Source organism: Erinaceus europaeus, chromosome 10, assembly GCF_950295315.1.
Source record: "Erinaceus europaeus chromosome 10, mEriEur2.1, whole genome shotgun sequence".
Classification (NCBI taxonomy): domain Eukaryota; kingdom Metazoa; phylum Chordata; class Mammalia; order Eulipotyphla; family Erinaceidae; genus Erinaceus; species Erinaceus europaeus.
In genome coordinates, this window is record NC_080171.1 from 26,189,434 (window position 1) to 26,205,605 (window position 16,172).

The 16,172-nt window shown below is 53.9% G+C and overlaps 1 protein-coding gene across 2 annotated transcripts in view; it reads right to left on the bottom strand.

The window, feature by feature from the left end:
- Positions 1–15,654, bottom strand: part of COL5A1 (collagen type V alpha 1 chain) — a 138,908-nt gene extending 123,254 nt beyond the window's left edge. Inside the window, exon 1 of one of the 2 annotated variants that reach the window (XM_007521425.3) lies at positions 15,114–15,654. In XM_007521425.3, the coding sequence (XP_007521487.1) occupies positions 15,114–15,222 (109 nt within the window). In that variant the 5' untranslated portion in view covers positions 15,223–15,654. The remainder of the gene's footprint in view (positions 1–15,113) is intronic. The other variant, XM_007521424.3, reaches the window with a different exon arrangement.
- Positions 15,655–16,172: the final 518 nt, after the last annotated feature.

Consider the following 16,172-nt stretch of genomic DNA (forward strand, 5'->3'; position numbering starts at 1 on the left):
CCAAGGCCCGCGGCTCCCGGAGCCGCCGGCCCACGGGCCCTCACCCTGCCCCTCTCTGCTCTGCACACCTGCCCACCTTCCAACGGACCCACAGGCACCAGCACCATCCAACTGATTCACGGCATGCTCGAGTGCTCCACAGGGCCTCTTCTTCACCTTACATTTTTTAATATGTTTTGGCGATTGCTCATGGTGCACACAGTGCCACATAAATCCTGTTCTTATGGGGGCTGCACTGTGTTTTGTTCTGTGGCTGCACAGTCACTGACCTTACACCTTGGTGTCTAGATACACGTGTGACGCTGTCAATAGAGAACATTCCCTGATGGAGCATATCCATGTAGGTCAGACTAGATGTACAGGAACATACGTCTGTGGATTATTGCCACCAGGGTTATCGATGGGGCTCAACACCTGTATGACAAATTCACTGCTCCCAGTGGCCTTTTTTTCTTTTAATCTTTTCTTCTTTAAAGAAAAATTGATAGGACAGGAAGAAAGTGAGAGGAAAGGAGGAGAAGATAGGGAAAAGGAAAAGAGAGGTACCTGCAGCACTGCTTTACCACTCATGAAGCTTCTCCCCTGCAGGTGGGGTCAGGGATAAAGCTAAGGTCCTCACACATGGTAACATGTGGACTCTAGTAGGTCCACCATTTCCCTGCCCCTACATTTTGTGATAACATTTTGACAGAGCTGCAAACCCCTTAGTGGAAGGGCACGCTCTGACACTTCACCTCTCTTCTGCAGACTACAAAAATGAACACATCCTCTGTCTGGTCTTACACACCCAGTTCTCACCTGTTCTCCCTTCTGCTATTAAGGACAAGTGCCTCCTCATACATCTCAAAGCTAGTTGTATTTTTCTTTTTAAGAACCCTTTGTGTCTTCTGTCCATTGTTTGTTGGTTTGTTTCCAGGCTTTCTCCTTTCAGTTTGTTGAAATTCCTCCAACATTACTGCATATCAACTTCTCTGTTACACATTTTTCATTTCCCATCTCTTTTTTAAATTAAAAAAGCTTATTTTATTTGTTTATTTGACAGAGACTAAGAAGAATTGAAAAGAAAGGAGAAAATAGAAAGAAAAACAGAGAAACACCTGCAGCCCTGCTTCACTGCTTGTGAAGCTTCCCACCACCCCCGCTGCAAGCGGGGACCAGGAGCTTGAGCCCAGGACCTTGCACATGGTGGCGCACGCACTCAGCCAGGTGCACCATCATCTGACCCCCCAAAAAACTGTTCTTTTTTCATCTTGAAACAAGGAAAAACGGCTGTTGTAACAGCTGACTAGAGACGCATCCTACCAAGAAGTTCCAAGCCCTGCCCTCACTTCAGCCCATGTCCAACCTTTAGTGCCCATGGCACATGACTGTCCCCAGGGCAGAAAACGCTAGGCACCTAGCCAAGTGTCAGGAAGCATTCCAAGAACGGGCTGAGCAGTTGGCAGAGACACCTGAAAACAGCAGCCTCGGGCTTCCCAGGGTGATGAGAAGCAGAAGTGGAGGGCGGGGAGCAGGCAGGATAGAGAGACTGAGACTGAAGTGAGTCATCGGAGCAGAATGTGCTGAGCATGAAGCCTCTGCACCCCAACTGGAGCAGCAGGGAGGGACACAGGGCCAGGTCCTTGTACTCAGAACCACTGTGGCAACCAACTGACACTTGACAAGTGACTGACAGGGGACCAGGCTGCCCAAAGTGGAGGCCTGGGGCCCAGCTCTGGCCTCTTGGCAGGTGGACCCACTGGGCCCAGCGACAAAGACAGGAACAGACCTTCCCCCAGATTCTAGAGGAGAACCATCCTAGGAAATGGCTAGATCAAGGCAGGGGCTTCCTGGAGGAGACTCCAGTAGTCTTGTCCCCACCCCAATCCTAGAGAGCAAAAGCACTTCAAGATAAGGAATGAAAATAAAGTCTTCCCAGAGAAGGGCAAGCAGAAGCTGACAGCAGTGAAAGAATTCTGAGACACAGCTCAAAGAGCTTCTGGAAGTTCTCTCTAGAGGATAAGATGATCGATGCCAGTATTAGAGGATTTGGGTGGCAGGGCCTGGAAACCTTCATCTGAGGAGATTATATCCAAAGCTGAAGAAACACCAGAGGGTGGGCTGGGCGGGGTGCGAGGAGCAGGCATCAAAGCTCCTGGTGTGTTAAATCACTGGACAAATCCTGACAATCCTAAACGCTCAGGCTTGATAGAAGGTTTGAAAAGCAGGGAGGTGAAGGTGCCCAGCTCTCAGAAGCAGCAGGGCACCAGGAATTGAATCTCAACAGACCACTAGAAGATGAGGACTCACACCTCTTTGGGTACACACACACATACACAGGTGAGCGTGCATATATAAAGACACCACGCACACAAAACAAACATGACACAAGTATGCACACGCATGAATAAACACAAAACCACGCGTGCTGGTCCTTTGCTTGAGGATTCCTGGAGAGATCTTGGTGCTTCAGGTCCCCTGCCCCACTTCCAACAGCCAGGCCCAACACAGCTGCAGTGGTACAGACACCAAGAATGACACAAACCAAGGAGGCAGAGACATCGTCAGCTCTAGTTCACATGTGGAGAAACTGAGAGTTGCGTCCCAGAGTTCAGCAGTGCTGGGGTGTCCTGGCACCCACAGCCACTGTGTCCCCAGCATCAGCAGAGTTTACTGGCCATAGGACAACCAGCCACGTCTACGACCACTGATGTGAGAGAAGCCTTATTCCCCGGTTTCAAACAAATGGAAAGTTTTCCTTTTCCCCAAAGCACCTACCTGTGTGACACCCCCACTGGGCTACCTGTGCAGTACCATTTCTAGGGGCTTTGGCAAGGCCCAGAATCCAAGGTCCATTTGAAGGGAAGTCTGAGAGGGGAGTTTCTCATCTCACTGGCTTTCTGGAAGTATCACAGGCAGGCTCAGAATCTGGGCCTCCAGAAACTGCTTCTCTGGGGGTGGGGGGTTAATTTTCCTTTTCTGAACAGCTTATGACTTCAAGATGTGGCCCCAGGCCTGGCCCAGCCTCCCTGGCCCATGAGGAGTTATGGCTCAGCTCTACCAGCTTAGCTCCTGGAACATCTGATGGATGGCTTGTCCAACCCCCACCCTTATCTTTTACAGCATTTTGCTGGCAGGGACTCCCCAAATCTCTCCCATCCCGTGTCAGCTGATGTTACACAGGCAGCACCTACCTGGCTGTAATCCTCTGCTATCACTCTTTCCTTCCCACTGACACGGAAAAAGTGACTCAGAACAGGGCAGCTCACCATCACCACCACTACCCCCCCTTTCACAAACACCCCACTGCAGCTGAACATAGCTCAAGATGTAATCCCCACGATCTCATCGAAGAAGCTCGAGAACACAGTGGGGGCCAGGACTTGGGGGAGGGGGGAAGGCTGAAACAGGGATGTGTCCATGACAGTGACCTCCTGAAGCCAGGACCCTACCCACCACCTAAGGACAGAGCAAACAGACTGTGGGTATGTAAGTCACCCAAACTCTTCCTCTCTCAGACCCCTGATGTAAGAAGAAGATCCCAGAAGAAAGGAAAAGGGGACCCGACCTCTGAAGCCCCGATTGCTGTTGGCATCTGCTCTGCGCAGCCACTGTGGCTGAGCATCTGGCGCCTCCCCAAGAGGCTGCACAGAATCAGATTCCCTGAATACTCACACCCTTTTGGATGCTGTGACCCCACCACCTGCCAACCCCAGGGGCTCTGCAGCCTGGCTTTCTCACCATGGAGTGGCACATGTTATATCCTATGACACCTCTTACCTTGGAAAGTGAACTTAGCACCAGGCAAAGCAAAAGTTCAGCCAGTCTAACTCGACCCGCAGAGAAAATTCTCTCAACACCACCCTTTCCTTGCTGTATGCTCTTTCTACCTCCATGTGGGAGTTTCAGCTCAAGAGAGGCCTTGGAGGGAGTATCAGGACCCCAGAGCCCAGAGTACCCTCCTGCAGGCACCCAGCTAGCAGCTAGTCTGTCCTCCACCCCCATTTGGGGTCTCTCTGGAACAGGAGAGCAGGAGTGGCCTGTGTGCCTTGTAGCCCATGAGCCAGGCCTGGACACAGCCACTCCCCAGTGTTGGGGAGGACAGCTGAGGCCAGGCAGCTGTTTGTAATCCAACAGGCCCTGGCCCCGGGGAGCAGAGTGGAAGCCAGTCCACACTGAAGGGCCCACAGCACCAGGGCATGTGAGGACAGGCCGGTCACCATCCTGAGAGAGAGAGAGAGAGAGAGAGAGAGAGAGAGAGAGAGAGAAAGAAAGAAAGAAAGAAAGAAAGAAAGAAAGAAAGAAAGAAAGAAAGAAAGAAACACCAGCCAGCCAGCCAGGACACAAGGAAGGACCAGCCTCCTCCCACCAGGGCTGTCTGAGCAGTACTGAGAAGAGGGAGGGGTGCAAAGAGAAGTAAGGCAGCTCCACTCAAGAAAGCTTTTGGTCTATTTCTGATGAGCAAGGCAGCTTTAAGACACTTTCACAAACCATGTTTGCTGGCATAATGGCTAAAACCATGGGCACTGGGAGTTGGGCGGTAGCGCAGAGGGTTAAACGCACATGGTGCAAAGCACAAGGACCAGCGTAAAGATCCCGGTTCGAGCCCCCGGCTCCCCACCTGCAGGGGAGTTGCTTCGTGATGAAGCAGGTCTGCAGGTGTCTCTCTTTCTCTTCCCCTCCTGTCTCCATTTCTCTCTGTCCTATCCAACAATGATGACATCAATAACAACAACAATAATAACTACAACAACAAAAAACAAAAGTGAAAATAAATAAATATTTAAAAAACAAAGCAAAACATGGCTACCAGAAGCTGCCTTCCAGCACTTTCTGGCCTGGCCTGCACAGAGGCATAAACTCAACCACGTGTGTCTGATAATGAAACCTGCCCTGGACAAAGAAGCCCTGCAGGAGAAGACCCCTGATGCGTCCTTCCCCTCCTGAGTACCCAAAGTCTCAGACCAAAGCTGCAAGGTGCCAACACTGCCCTGCTAATGGACACTCAAGGCTACCAGTCTGCTTCCAGCTGTAGGACCCTGGGTTCAGCCCATAGGAGGTACTCCAGTTCTCAACAGTTCTGGGAGCCTGAATTGTCTAGGTCTGAGGTCATGTACCTGCAGAATGACTCCAAGGCTGAATGGTGAACCCTACCAGTTTAGCTCTGTCTGGGAGGCTGTGCACCTCCATGGTCAAGTCCTCTATTCCTGGGCAAGGGAAGAGGTGGGCCCTGAGGCCTGGAGTTTTAAATTTTTTAGGTATTTTTTTTAGTATTTTATTTTAATAAAAGATACAGAGAGAAAGACAGAGAAAGACCACTGTTCAGTTCTAGCTTATGGTAGATCTGGGGATTGAACCTGAGATTTAGAAGCCTCAGGCTTGAAAGCCTTTTGCAAAATCATCATGCTGTCTCTCCAGTCCTAGGGCCTGGAGTTCTAACAGCCCTTGGGGCTGCCCCTTGTCCTGCCCCCTTTCCCCCCCTGAATTCTGGTGCCAGTAGCCAGCTCTTGCTGAAGCACCCAGCATAGCGTGTAGCATACGGCAGGATCTGGCCCTCCGTCTCCCTGTATGGGGCCAGCTCAGGTCAGGTCACCCTTTGACCCTGAAAAGTTCAGGAGCTAAAACTGGGGCAACAGTGCAGGGTGCCAAGAAAGCAGGGTGCCCAGTTCTGGCTGTGTGATCTTGGCTTTTTACTAAACCTTTCTGTTCTGAGTCAGCATATCTGCAAGTAAGGGGCAACATTACCCCCACCCCCACCCCCACCCCCACCCCCATCAGAGGAGAAGGGAAGGAAGCATTTATCCCATGTGGGTTTCCACAAAAGTTGTAATAAAGTAGGAATCTGCCCCCGTCCAGCCACATCACCCTCAGATCTAAATAAGCCAAAAGAGGGGGAGCCCTGAGCAGCTCAGCTCTAGGGTGTGAGTGGATCCCCTTCCCAGTGGACCACCCAGGAGGAGGCCAGATGCTGGCACTTAACAGGCATCTGTGTAAAAGTAAAAACTGGCCAGGGGGCCAGCAGGCCTAGTGTCCATGCATTTATGGAAATGAGTTCATTAGTCCTCCCAGCATGCCTCTCAGGAAGGGATTACTTTGATGTCTGTCTGTCTGTTTGCTGAAGGGTTGACACTGGGATGCAGTGCCTGCAAAATGAACTCACTATTCCTGGTGGTGATGCTTTTATAGTGGCAGACAGAAATTAAGAAAGGAAGCCGAGGGTCAGGTGGTAGCACACCTTGTTGAGTGCATGTGGTACTATGCTCAAGTTCTCAGGTTCAAGCCCCCGGCCCCCACTTGCAGGGGGGATACTTCACAAGTGATGAAGCAGGGCTTCAGATGTCTCTCTTTCTCTCCCTGTCTTCCCCCTCTCCTCTCTATTTCTCTTTGCCCTCTCACATAAAATAGGGGGGGGAGGAAAAATGGCCACCAGAAGCAATGGACTGGTAGTGCTGGCACTGAACCTCAATGATAACCCTGGATGCAATTTAAAAAAAAAAAAAGTAAGACAGAGAAAGGGAGAGACATCACAGCACCAAAGCTTCCTCCATTGTCAAAGTACATTTCCTGAGGTGCCAGAGCTTGAACCTGAACCACACTCACGGCAGTGCAGATGCCCTACCTGGAGCTATCTCCCTTCCTCCTGCTCACAGTGTCTGGGAAGGCAGGGAAAGGGGAGCCTCTGCCTTCCCCTCTCCCCTCTCCCCTCTCCTTTCAGCCCACCATTTGCACTTCAGCACAATATGAGGCCCAGATGCTGAACCTTCAAAACAGGCTTCAAAGTGTCATTCCTGCAGTCAAAATGCAGCTTCCCAAGCCCTACCCCAGATCTCTACCCCCTAAGTCAGAAATTTTAACAAGCTTTTTTCTTCAATCTGTTGGCTTTGTTTTGTTGGCTTTTTTTTTTTTTTTTTAACTACAGCACCACAAGCTTGCCTCTTAACTCTCACCTCTGACAACAATGATGCCAGTGATCAAACTTGGGAACTTCTTGAGTACAAGTCCTGTGTGCTGCCACTACGTTATCTCCCCAACCTACTTTAACAGACTGGAACCAGTTTCCAGGGGGAGGATGGTCTCTTGCAAATAGTGCAGTCTGAGAACTGCTGTCCACACCAGTTCTGCGACATAGTCTCACTCGACCCCAGGAGAAGCCACAAGGCTGGAAGGAAGGGTGCCTGGAGACTCATCTCATTTTCCTCTGCCCCAGTATTTCTCAAAGCCTGTTTCCTAGATAATTAGACCAGAACCACCAGATGTCAGCTGCCCCCCTTCCATCCAAGTTGTGACAGCCAAGGACTGCTCCCAGATATGATGACATGTCCCTGGAGGCAGGTCTCCCTGAGCTGAGGAGCATCAGTCCTCAGCAAAGCCCCTTACATTCACACTGTCATCCTAAACTCCTAGCCCATACCTCCTGAGCATCTGCACCACTGTGTGAAGGAAGAGTCTCGGGGTGTCCTCGTGGTTTCTATCTTCCAACCTGTACACTTTGAGTTTAGCAGCCATTATGGAAACTGTGAGCCTAACCAGTAGGAATAATGCCACCTGGAAAATTCTTACTGTTCTCAGCACTTCCACCCAATAAAGCACCTTTTCCTGCCTTTCTGTCTGGTCTCAAGGAGTTGAGAAGAGATTGCTACTTTTTCCCTGTTTGTAGGTTTTTGTTTGTTTGCATTCTTGTTTGGCTTTTCAACACATTGCTCAGCTCTGGGTTCTGGTGGTGCTGGAGATTGAACCTGAGACCTCAGAGGCTCCATCCAGCATGAAAGGATTTTGCATAATTATCATGCTGTCTCCCCTGTCTCCCTTGTCCCTTCTGTGCATGAAACCACAGGGAAGGAGGAAGCACATGGTCTATACCTGCTCCATAGAGATGGGTGTCTGACTGACGCAGAGAAACCAGCAGAACACTGACACAGCACAGCAAAAGATGAAGTTGCCCTCAGTTTCACACTGACCCCCAAAGGGGAAAAAAAGGAAAAGCAGAAAAGTAACATGAACATGAAGGAACTTCAGTTCCTGGAAGGCTCCTGAAGGCATGAAAAGACATCTCCCCAAAGGGTTCCTATACACTTCGCTCAAATCAAGAGCCAACTGAATTTGAGGGTCCATGGCTGTAAGGGGCCCTAGCATCTGCCCACCCACCCCACAGACTCCTGCAACTCATCCCTAAGGACCAGGGCCCTAGGACCCTGAAATCTAACAATATCAAGCTACAGGTAGAGGAGCCAAGCCCACTGCACTCCCCAGAGACATGTCCGTGTATCAGAAAGGAAGAAGGAGAAACAGAGGCAGAAGTTCCCCATGTCCCCACCTTGGGCAAGTCCCCTGTGTCCTCACCTAGGGCTGGGGCTGAAGCCCAAGGAACCTGGGACCCATTCAATTCTCCTACAGCTGATATGCCACTGTCCCAGTTGAGGATGGCCATTGTGTCAGTGTATATGACAGCAATGACCCCCACTTCATAGGAGGAAACCGTTGTCATTCCTCTGGAAGCACATCTGGAGGGTGAGGTCATCCCTACCCGGTCCAGAGCCATGGACGATCATGGGACTCCACAGGTAACCTCCCAGTGGGTCTGGTGAATAGGCACAGGTACCAGGGGCAAGCCACACATGGTTTTGAAAGGGCCAGGGGCATCCAGCAAAAAATGCCACAGGCCTGGGCAGAACAGGCTGGTCTCTTGTTGGTCAGAGCCCCTAAGCTGGCAAGCACCTCCCTCTGATTGGCTGGTGCTGATTGGCTGGAAGCCATGTACTCACTACCTGCAGGTGATGAGTTTCAGTGCCTCCCACTCTGCCTTGGCAGGAGGCAGGCCCTGTTCAAGGGCTGATGTCACCACTGCCAAGGGAACTCCCAGAGGACAGAGCTCCCACTCGCCCTCTGCACCTGCCGGCCATGCTCACAGAGGTGTGATTCACATGAGAGGCTGCAAAGTTTCACCCACTCCCCTGACTTCCCTGCACAGAGCTGGGTGGTCACCCTTCCCTCTGCTTGCCCCCACAGGAAGGAAGGACACACCACCAAACACATAGAGCCTCTTCCCCTCACCTGCCTGCAGAAAAGAACCAGGAAAGGAACAGAGAGTGGCAAAGACCACAGAATCAAAGCTGCCTTCAGTGTGGTGGATACCTGGCTCGAACCTGGCAGGGCAGCACATTGTCCAAGGGAGCTAATTCACCAGCCCTCACATGCCTTTCTATTATGACAGCAGCTTCTTTTTTTTTTTTTTTTTGTATAATTTTGTCAGAGTTTCTTTGCTTCAGGAAGACTTTTTTCAGGGAGAGACAGAGGGAGACAGGGAAAGAGGAAAAGAGGAAAGATACCACCTCCACAAAGCCTCCACCAGGATCCTGGGGCCAAACTCAAACCTTGGTCAGATGCATAGCAAAGCAGGCACCCTCCCAGGTAAGCTATCTAGCAGTCTTGAGATCAGCCTTTTCTAGAATCAAAGGGTCAGAGTGCTGGGGAGGTAGCATGATGGTTCTGCAAATAACATCCATGCCTGAGACTCTGAGGTCCCAGGTTCAGTCCCCAGCACCACCATAAGCCAAAACTGAGCAGCGCTCTGTGTCTCTCTCCCCCTTCCCCCTCCCCCGTCTCTTGCTCCATCTCTCTCCTTCTCTCCCCCCCCCCTCTCTCTCTCTCTATATATATATATATCATTAAAATTTTTTAAATATATAAGGGTCAGAGTCTTTATATTTCAATGACCTCTGCTATATATATATATATATATATATATATATATATATATATATATATATACATTCTAATGTCATTTGTGGTATTTGCTAAAGAAAGATAAAGAAAAGGGGCCAGGAGGTGGCACACCTGGTAAAGCGCACAAGCGCACACACTATGGTGTGCCAAGGACCCAGGTTCCAGCCCCTGGTCCCCATCTGCAGGGGGGAAGCTTTACAAGTGGTGAAGCAGGGCTGCAGGTGTCTCTCTGTCTCTCCACCTTCCCTCTCAATATCTGTCTCTATCCAATAATAATTTTTTTTAAAAAAATTTTAAAAAGAAAGAAAAAAAGCAGTGGAATCACTATCACCAAGGAACTGACAGAAAAGGTGGAAGGGACAGAGAGAAGAGTGACTTTTCCCCGAAAGAACACCAGTCAAGGAGAGAGAAAATGATGCCTGTGCAGAGACAGGCAGGATATGGGCCTGGCTGCCGCCTCAAGTTCTGTATCAGAGACTTTGGAGGCAAGTGGGTCAGACTGCAGTCCGTTCCATTTCTGAGGCCCAAATCACCAAAACCTGAAGAGATTACTCCCAATATAGGGCCACTGCTTAGCCTGGGGACCTGCCAGAAAAGCTGCCGGAAGAGTGAGGCTGTTGGGATGGTGGCTTCAACAATGTGACATGTATGACACAAAGTAACCCACCCCCCCAGCCCCCACTGGCACACACCCAGCTACACATCCTTTCATTCTGCACTCTTCCTTCAGGCTGCCTGGGGATGGTTGGGGGAGGGGTTAGAAGCAGTGTCCCAGATGGCAAACACCCACCCCGGAACACACACTTTCATGCATTGGCCGCCACCCATTAGTATCCATCTCTGGATCCTGGTTTCTCATTGTGAAATGGGGGGTGGTGGCAGTCTGAACCCCCGCTTTCCATCCCGCCGCTGCCAGGGGTGGGCCTCCACAGTCAGGCTCAGAACTCCCTCTGGGCCCAGAAGGGTGGTAGCAGTGATTAACAGGCCCAACTCTGTGCTCCAAACACATAGGTATGGAGCCTCACAAAAGACCTACAGGATGGCTGAGGAGATAGTGTAGCAGCAGCACATCAGACTCACATACCTGAGATCCCAAAGGTCCCAGGTTCAATCCGCAACACCATCATATGCCAGATGCCAGAGCAGAGATATACTCTCATTCTCTCTCTCATGAGAATAAATATTTTTGCACACTGAAGGAGTGACAATTACCACCACTACTTACAGACAGGAAAACTGAGGCACATGTAGGTTAAACTGCATAGCTAGTCGGTGCTGGAGATAGGACAGGAGCCTCAGCACGCTGCCCCTACCTGTCACACCACCACTGGTGTGTGCTGTATCCTGTGGCAGGGGTGGTTTGGTCCACATAAACACACACACACACACACACACATACACACACACACACACACACACACACCACAAGCCTCAGGCAGACTTAGGGAGCCTCATGCAACGTATACCCAGGAGGTACCACAGGAAAGTAAAGCTACCAAACAAATGTAGAAGTCAGGGGGTAGCTCCCGCAGCCAGAGCTGGCTGCCTGCACTGCAGGCCTGGGACACCCCTGTGCAGAGAGGCCATCCTGTGGGGAAGGAAAACCCCAACAGCAGGCCTGGCACCCACAGGCCTTGCTCCCCTCCATTGCTTCCCGCTGCCCCAAGGTCCCTCGCGGCATCCCCAGAGCAAGCACCACGGTGGGGCTTCCTGCCAACCAAGCTCACAGGGCTTCTCTGGCTGCCAGAAGTGGCCTGGAGAAGGACAGAGTCTGGCGGCTCTGTCAGGGAGACAAGACAGATGAATCCAAAGTAGGAAGGGGAAGAAGAACCAGGGAAGGGCAAGTCAGCAACACCTCCTCCAGGAAGCCTCTCCAGACTCCCTGAAGAGGCCAACCCTTCCAACCCTTCCAGATCCTTTAAAGGACACTTGGCAGGAAGTGACACAAACAGTGTCCATATGTGTACCTTCCATCAGACTTTGAGGTGCCCCCCACAATCACCTCAGTCTTCCCACAGTGGGGGTGGGCGTGGGGGCAAAGGCAAAGCCTTTGGGGGCTGACAGAATACAGATGCGAAAAGGACCTGGGTGATGGACAAGGAGAGAGAGGGAGAGAAGTGAATCCCTCGTGAGCACACTGGAATGAAGAGAAGGAGGAAGGAAGGAGGGAGGGAGAGAAAGAGAAACAGAGGAGAGGAGAGGAAGGAAAGAAGAAAGAGAGGAGGGGAGGGGAGCAGAAGGAGATGGAGGAAGAGGGAAGAAGGAGGGAAGGAAGAATGAGAGAAGAGAGGGAGGGAGGAAATGAGAAGGAAGGAGAGGAAAGAAGAGAGGAAGGAAAGAGAGGAGAATGAGACAGAGAGAAGAAGAAAAGAAGAGAGGGAGAGGGGAAGGGAGGTAGGGAAGGATGGAGGCGGGGCGAGAATCATAATATTGGCCACCCTAGTCGTGGCTGTATCTGTATCCGGCTGGCTCCAGGCCCAGCCTGCAGCCCAGGACACTGGCCTGTCCCAGGAGAGAGAAGATAAGCAGATGGGAAATGAGAAGACACAACCTGACAAATCAGACAGGCAAAGCCCATTCTGGGCCTGGGGTAGAGGGCAGACCCAGAGTCTGGGGTCCCCCTCCCCAACTGCATGGCCTCTGGAAACAGCAGCCTCTCCTTCAGCTCAAAGTTCCCCTCTCTGCCCCACCACCCCCCGTAAGTCAAGTGGGGTGACGAGGGCAGCAAGCAAGCACCAGCACATTTATGGGCACAGTGGAAGGAGGGGGTGGGGAGGTGGGGGTAGCCTGCCTGCCTTGCTCCAGTGAGAACACACACAGTTCTGGGGGTGCGATCCTGGACCCTGCAGGGATTCAAGAGCCTGCCCTCACGGTCACTGTTATAAGTGAGAGGTGGGAGTCCGGCGGTAGCGCAGCGGGTAAAACGCAGGTGGCGCAAAGCGCAAGGACCGGCATAAGGATCCTGGTTTGAGCCCCCGGCTCCCCACCTACAGAAGAGTCGCTTCACAAGCGGCGAAGCAGGTCTACAGGTGTCTATCTTTCTCTCCCCCTCTGTCTTTCCCTCCTATCTCCATTTCTCTCTGTCCTATCCAACAATGACTACAACAATAAAACAACAAGAGCAACAAAAGGAAATAAATAAATATTTAAAAAGAGATCATTTAGATAAATAAGTGAGAGGTAAGGGACAGTGGGTGTCTGAGCCCCAACTCCCTCTGCTCCACCCAGCTAAGTAACCCAGAGAAGTGGGGAACAGACAGACAGAGCCAGACAGCCAGAGGCAGGGGCGGGCCTGAGGCATCAGAGGGCTGCTAAGGGTGGGGCGGGTAAGAGTCCAGAAATATCTGGAGGGTGGGGTGAAGGGGCAGGCTCTGGCCAGCACCCCAGAAACAGCCCTGAGGCATAATCACCAGAGAAAAGACTTGGGGAAGATGGCCAGCCTGGGGCCACTGCTGGGTGGCAGGGGCTGCTGGCTGTGGGGCAGGAACCCAGGCCCACAGCCCCCACTCCTGCATCTGCCCAGCCCTGGACCACAGAGGGTGAGGCAGCCTGAGGGACCCAGCTCTGAACTCCTCCCATCGCCTGTTCTAGCAGGAGGAGGAGGAGGAAGGGGGACTGGATGGAAAGGATGTCTTTCCAGCCAACTCGATTGAGTCAGAGGAAACTTAACCATTTGCTATCTGTCAAATCCCACAGACCTCGGCGAAGCTTCCCACAAAAATCACTGCACGAAGCCACCACATGACCAGCGCTGGCCAACGACGGGCCGGAGCGATGACCTCAATTTCCAAATATTGGGGTCATGTTTCATTTCACAGAACAGCCTTCGTCCCGTTACAATGGTAACTGGCCCCCAATGCAATCAGGGCTCCTCATTCCTTCACACACTTGGCTGAAGAGGACGCCAGAAACCAAGCCGTGTTCTGAAAGGACTTGGGAAACATCTGGAGAAGCGCAAAATGGAGTGAGGGGGCGGCTCTGGCCCAGGACCTCGCCCACCTCCCTGGTCCCCAGTAGGCAGCCATGCAGGAAGGCAAGTCAGGGGCCCCACCCCAAATGGTTTGCTTGGAGTGGGGGGTCTCTACTAACCCCAGCTTCTACTGACCCCAGGAGAAACACAAAGCTGGCTAGTCCAGCGTCAGCTCTCACCTCTCCCATCTCCCCTCCCCAGCTCCTCATGGGCTGGACATCCAGACTCCTGCTCCACACACCCCCCGCCCAGAGCACTCACTGTGCCAGGAAAAAGGAAAAGAATATCCTAATTGGTGAGTGGAACATGGAAAGTGATTCTCCCCACAAGTCTTCACAGTCTGGGGGTGGGGGGTGGGGAAGAGGAGCATCAGACCCCCCACACACACCATGGCTGGGTGGTTCAGAGTCTACTGAGCCCTTTTTCTTCTCTGCACCACAGCTCTGAGTCATGCCCTCATCCCCCCATCAGTTGGGACTCTAGGACTCACAGTGGAGACTTGGGGGTTCTGGCATCAGTTGTGTGAAAACCTGTGCCACAGGTGAAACCCAGAGACTTCTCAGATAGCACGATGGGTGTCACTGGGAGCTGTGTCCCAGGGACTGGGGTATCACCCAACGTGGCTGAGCTCCTGCAGGAAGAGAACATCCCTAAGATCCGCTAGGAGCTTGCGCTGCACATCCTACAAGAGCACACCTGGACCCCAAGCCCATGCCCTGGTGCGCTCCACAAACTCATGGAGACAAACCCAAGAAAACTGCCCCACCCCACCCCAGGGGGTCAGGAGGTTCAGGTTGGGGTGGGGTTGCAGTGGGGCTGGCACCCCAGGACTGCTCAATACTTCTGTGGGTGCTGCGATGGGGGGAGGCGGCAGCCTGGCTAGAGGCAGAGAAGGCAGACAGGACCGGGGTGGGGAGTAGAGGAGGGTGAGGGCTCTAGCTTCTGGAATTCCTCCAGCTGACCCCCCCCCCCCCCCCAGTCCCCACTAGAACTGACGGGGCTGTGACTCTAGGGGGCGACCCTTCCCGGCTTTTCAAGAAGAGGAAGTTGTGCTGCGGATCGTGTGGGCCAGAGCCGGCCTCCAGGGATGTGGGGGGCCAGGACAAGTTTCGGGACAAAAGTCTGAGGCCTCGTGGACAGCCCCCCACCCCCAGCTGGGCCAACACGGAGCTCGAGCGATGGCCCCATGCAGCCGGCTGGTTGAGCTCGGGGTATTGTGCAGGCTCCTTCTTGGGGGGGAGGGAGGGGGACCAACTCTTGGTATGTGGAGTCTGGGCCCCTGCATTCCACAAGCCCGGGGTCAGAGTTCTGCAGGCCAGCGGGGCAGCCCAGGATGACAGCGGATCCTGCAGGCCTGCAAACCCTCCCTGCACGCCCCAGGACCCCCGTGTCCCCTGCATCCCCCCCTCCCACACACACACACCCCGCACCCCGCGCCTACCTGCGTGGCTCTGAGGCGGCGCCCGCAGCAGCAGCAGCAGCAGCAGCGACTGCGGGGACAGGAGCGGGTGGAGGGAAATGCGCGCTTTCCAGCGGGTGTGGACGTCCATGCCGGCGGGGCGCGGGTCGGGGCGCGTGGGGACGCTCAGGAGGGCGCGGGGCGCGGCCCGGGCAGCGGACTCGGAGGGACGACCCCCTTTTAAGAAGTCATGGGGAGCAGGCGCCGGCCCGGGGCTCTTTGTGGCGTGGACGCTTCTAGAAGTGGGCGGCTCGCTTGCCCACGGGCGGGAGGGCTCGACCTTGGCCCGCGGGGCGGCGGGGACCCCGCTCGGCTCGTGCGCGCTCCGCCTCCGCCTCCCCCGACACCCTGTCGTCCCCTCCTGACCGCCGCCACCCCGCGACCCGCTCTGGGTGCAGTGAGCGAGGTGCTGCGCCGCCGCGGGGATGAGAACTGCAGGCTCGCCCCGGGCGCCTTGCACTTTTCCCCGCGCCTCCCGCCTCCTCCCTCGCTCCCTCCCGCAGGCTCCAGGAGGCTGTGGCTCCCGGGCGCCCGCAGCGAATCAGAGCCCCGCCTGGGCCGGCCCCGCCTGCCACTGGGCGCCGCGGGCGAGGGGGCGGGGCTGAGGCCGGGAGGGGCGGGGCGGCCCGGGGCGGGCACCGACTTGGGGCGGGCGCGGCGCCCCTTCTTTCTGCGAGCGAGCGTGGGCCCGCGAGCGAGGGGGCTGCCTGGAGTCCCCAGGCCAGGGTGTTCCCCGGCCCCTCACTCTCCTCTATCTAGATGCCTCAGCCTGGCCAAGCCCCGGGAGGGGGCCTGGAGTTTGATCCCTTGGGGGTTAAAAGAAAAGGAGTTGCAGCTCGCCCTGACTGATTTTTGTCTTTGACGTGGAGTCCAGGCTGCCTCCCTGGGTGGAGACGGGAGCTTCCAAACCAGCCAGATGGGGCGCCCAAGACTGTGGCCAGCAGACGTGTCATGGGGCGAGTGCCGCCCTCCACCTGACCCCTAGCCCAGACAGAGCTTCATAGCCCAAGTTAGGGTCTACCAATGTCCCAATAGACAACC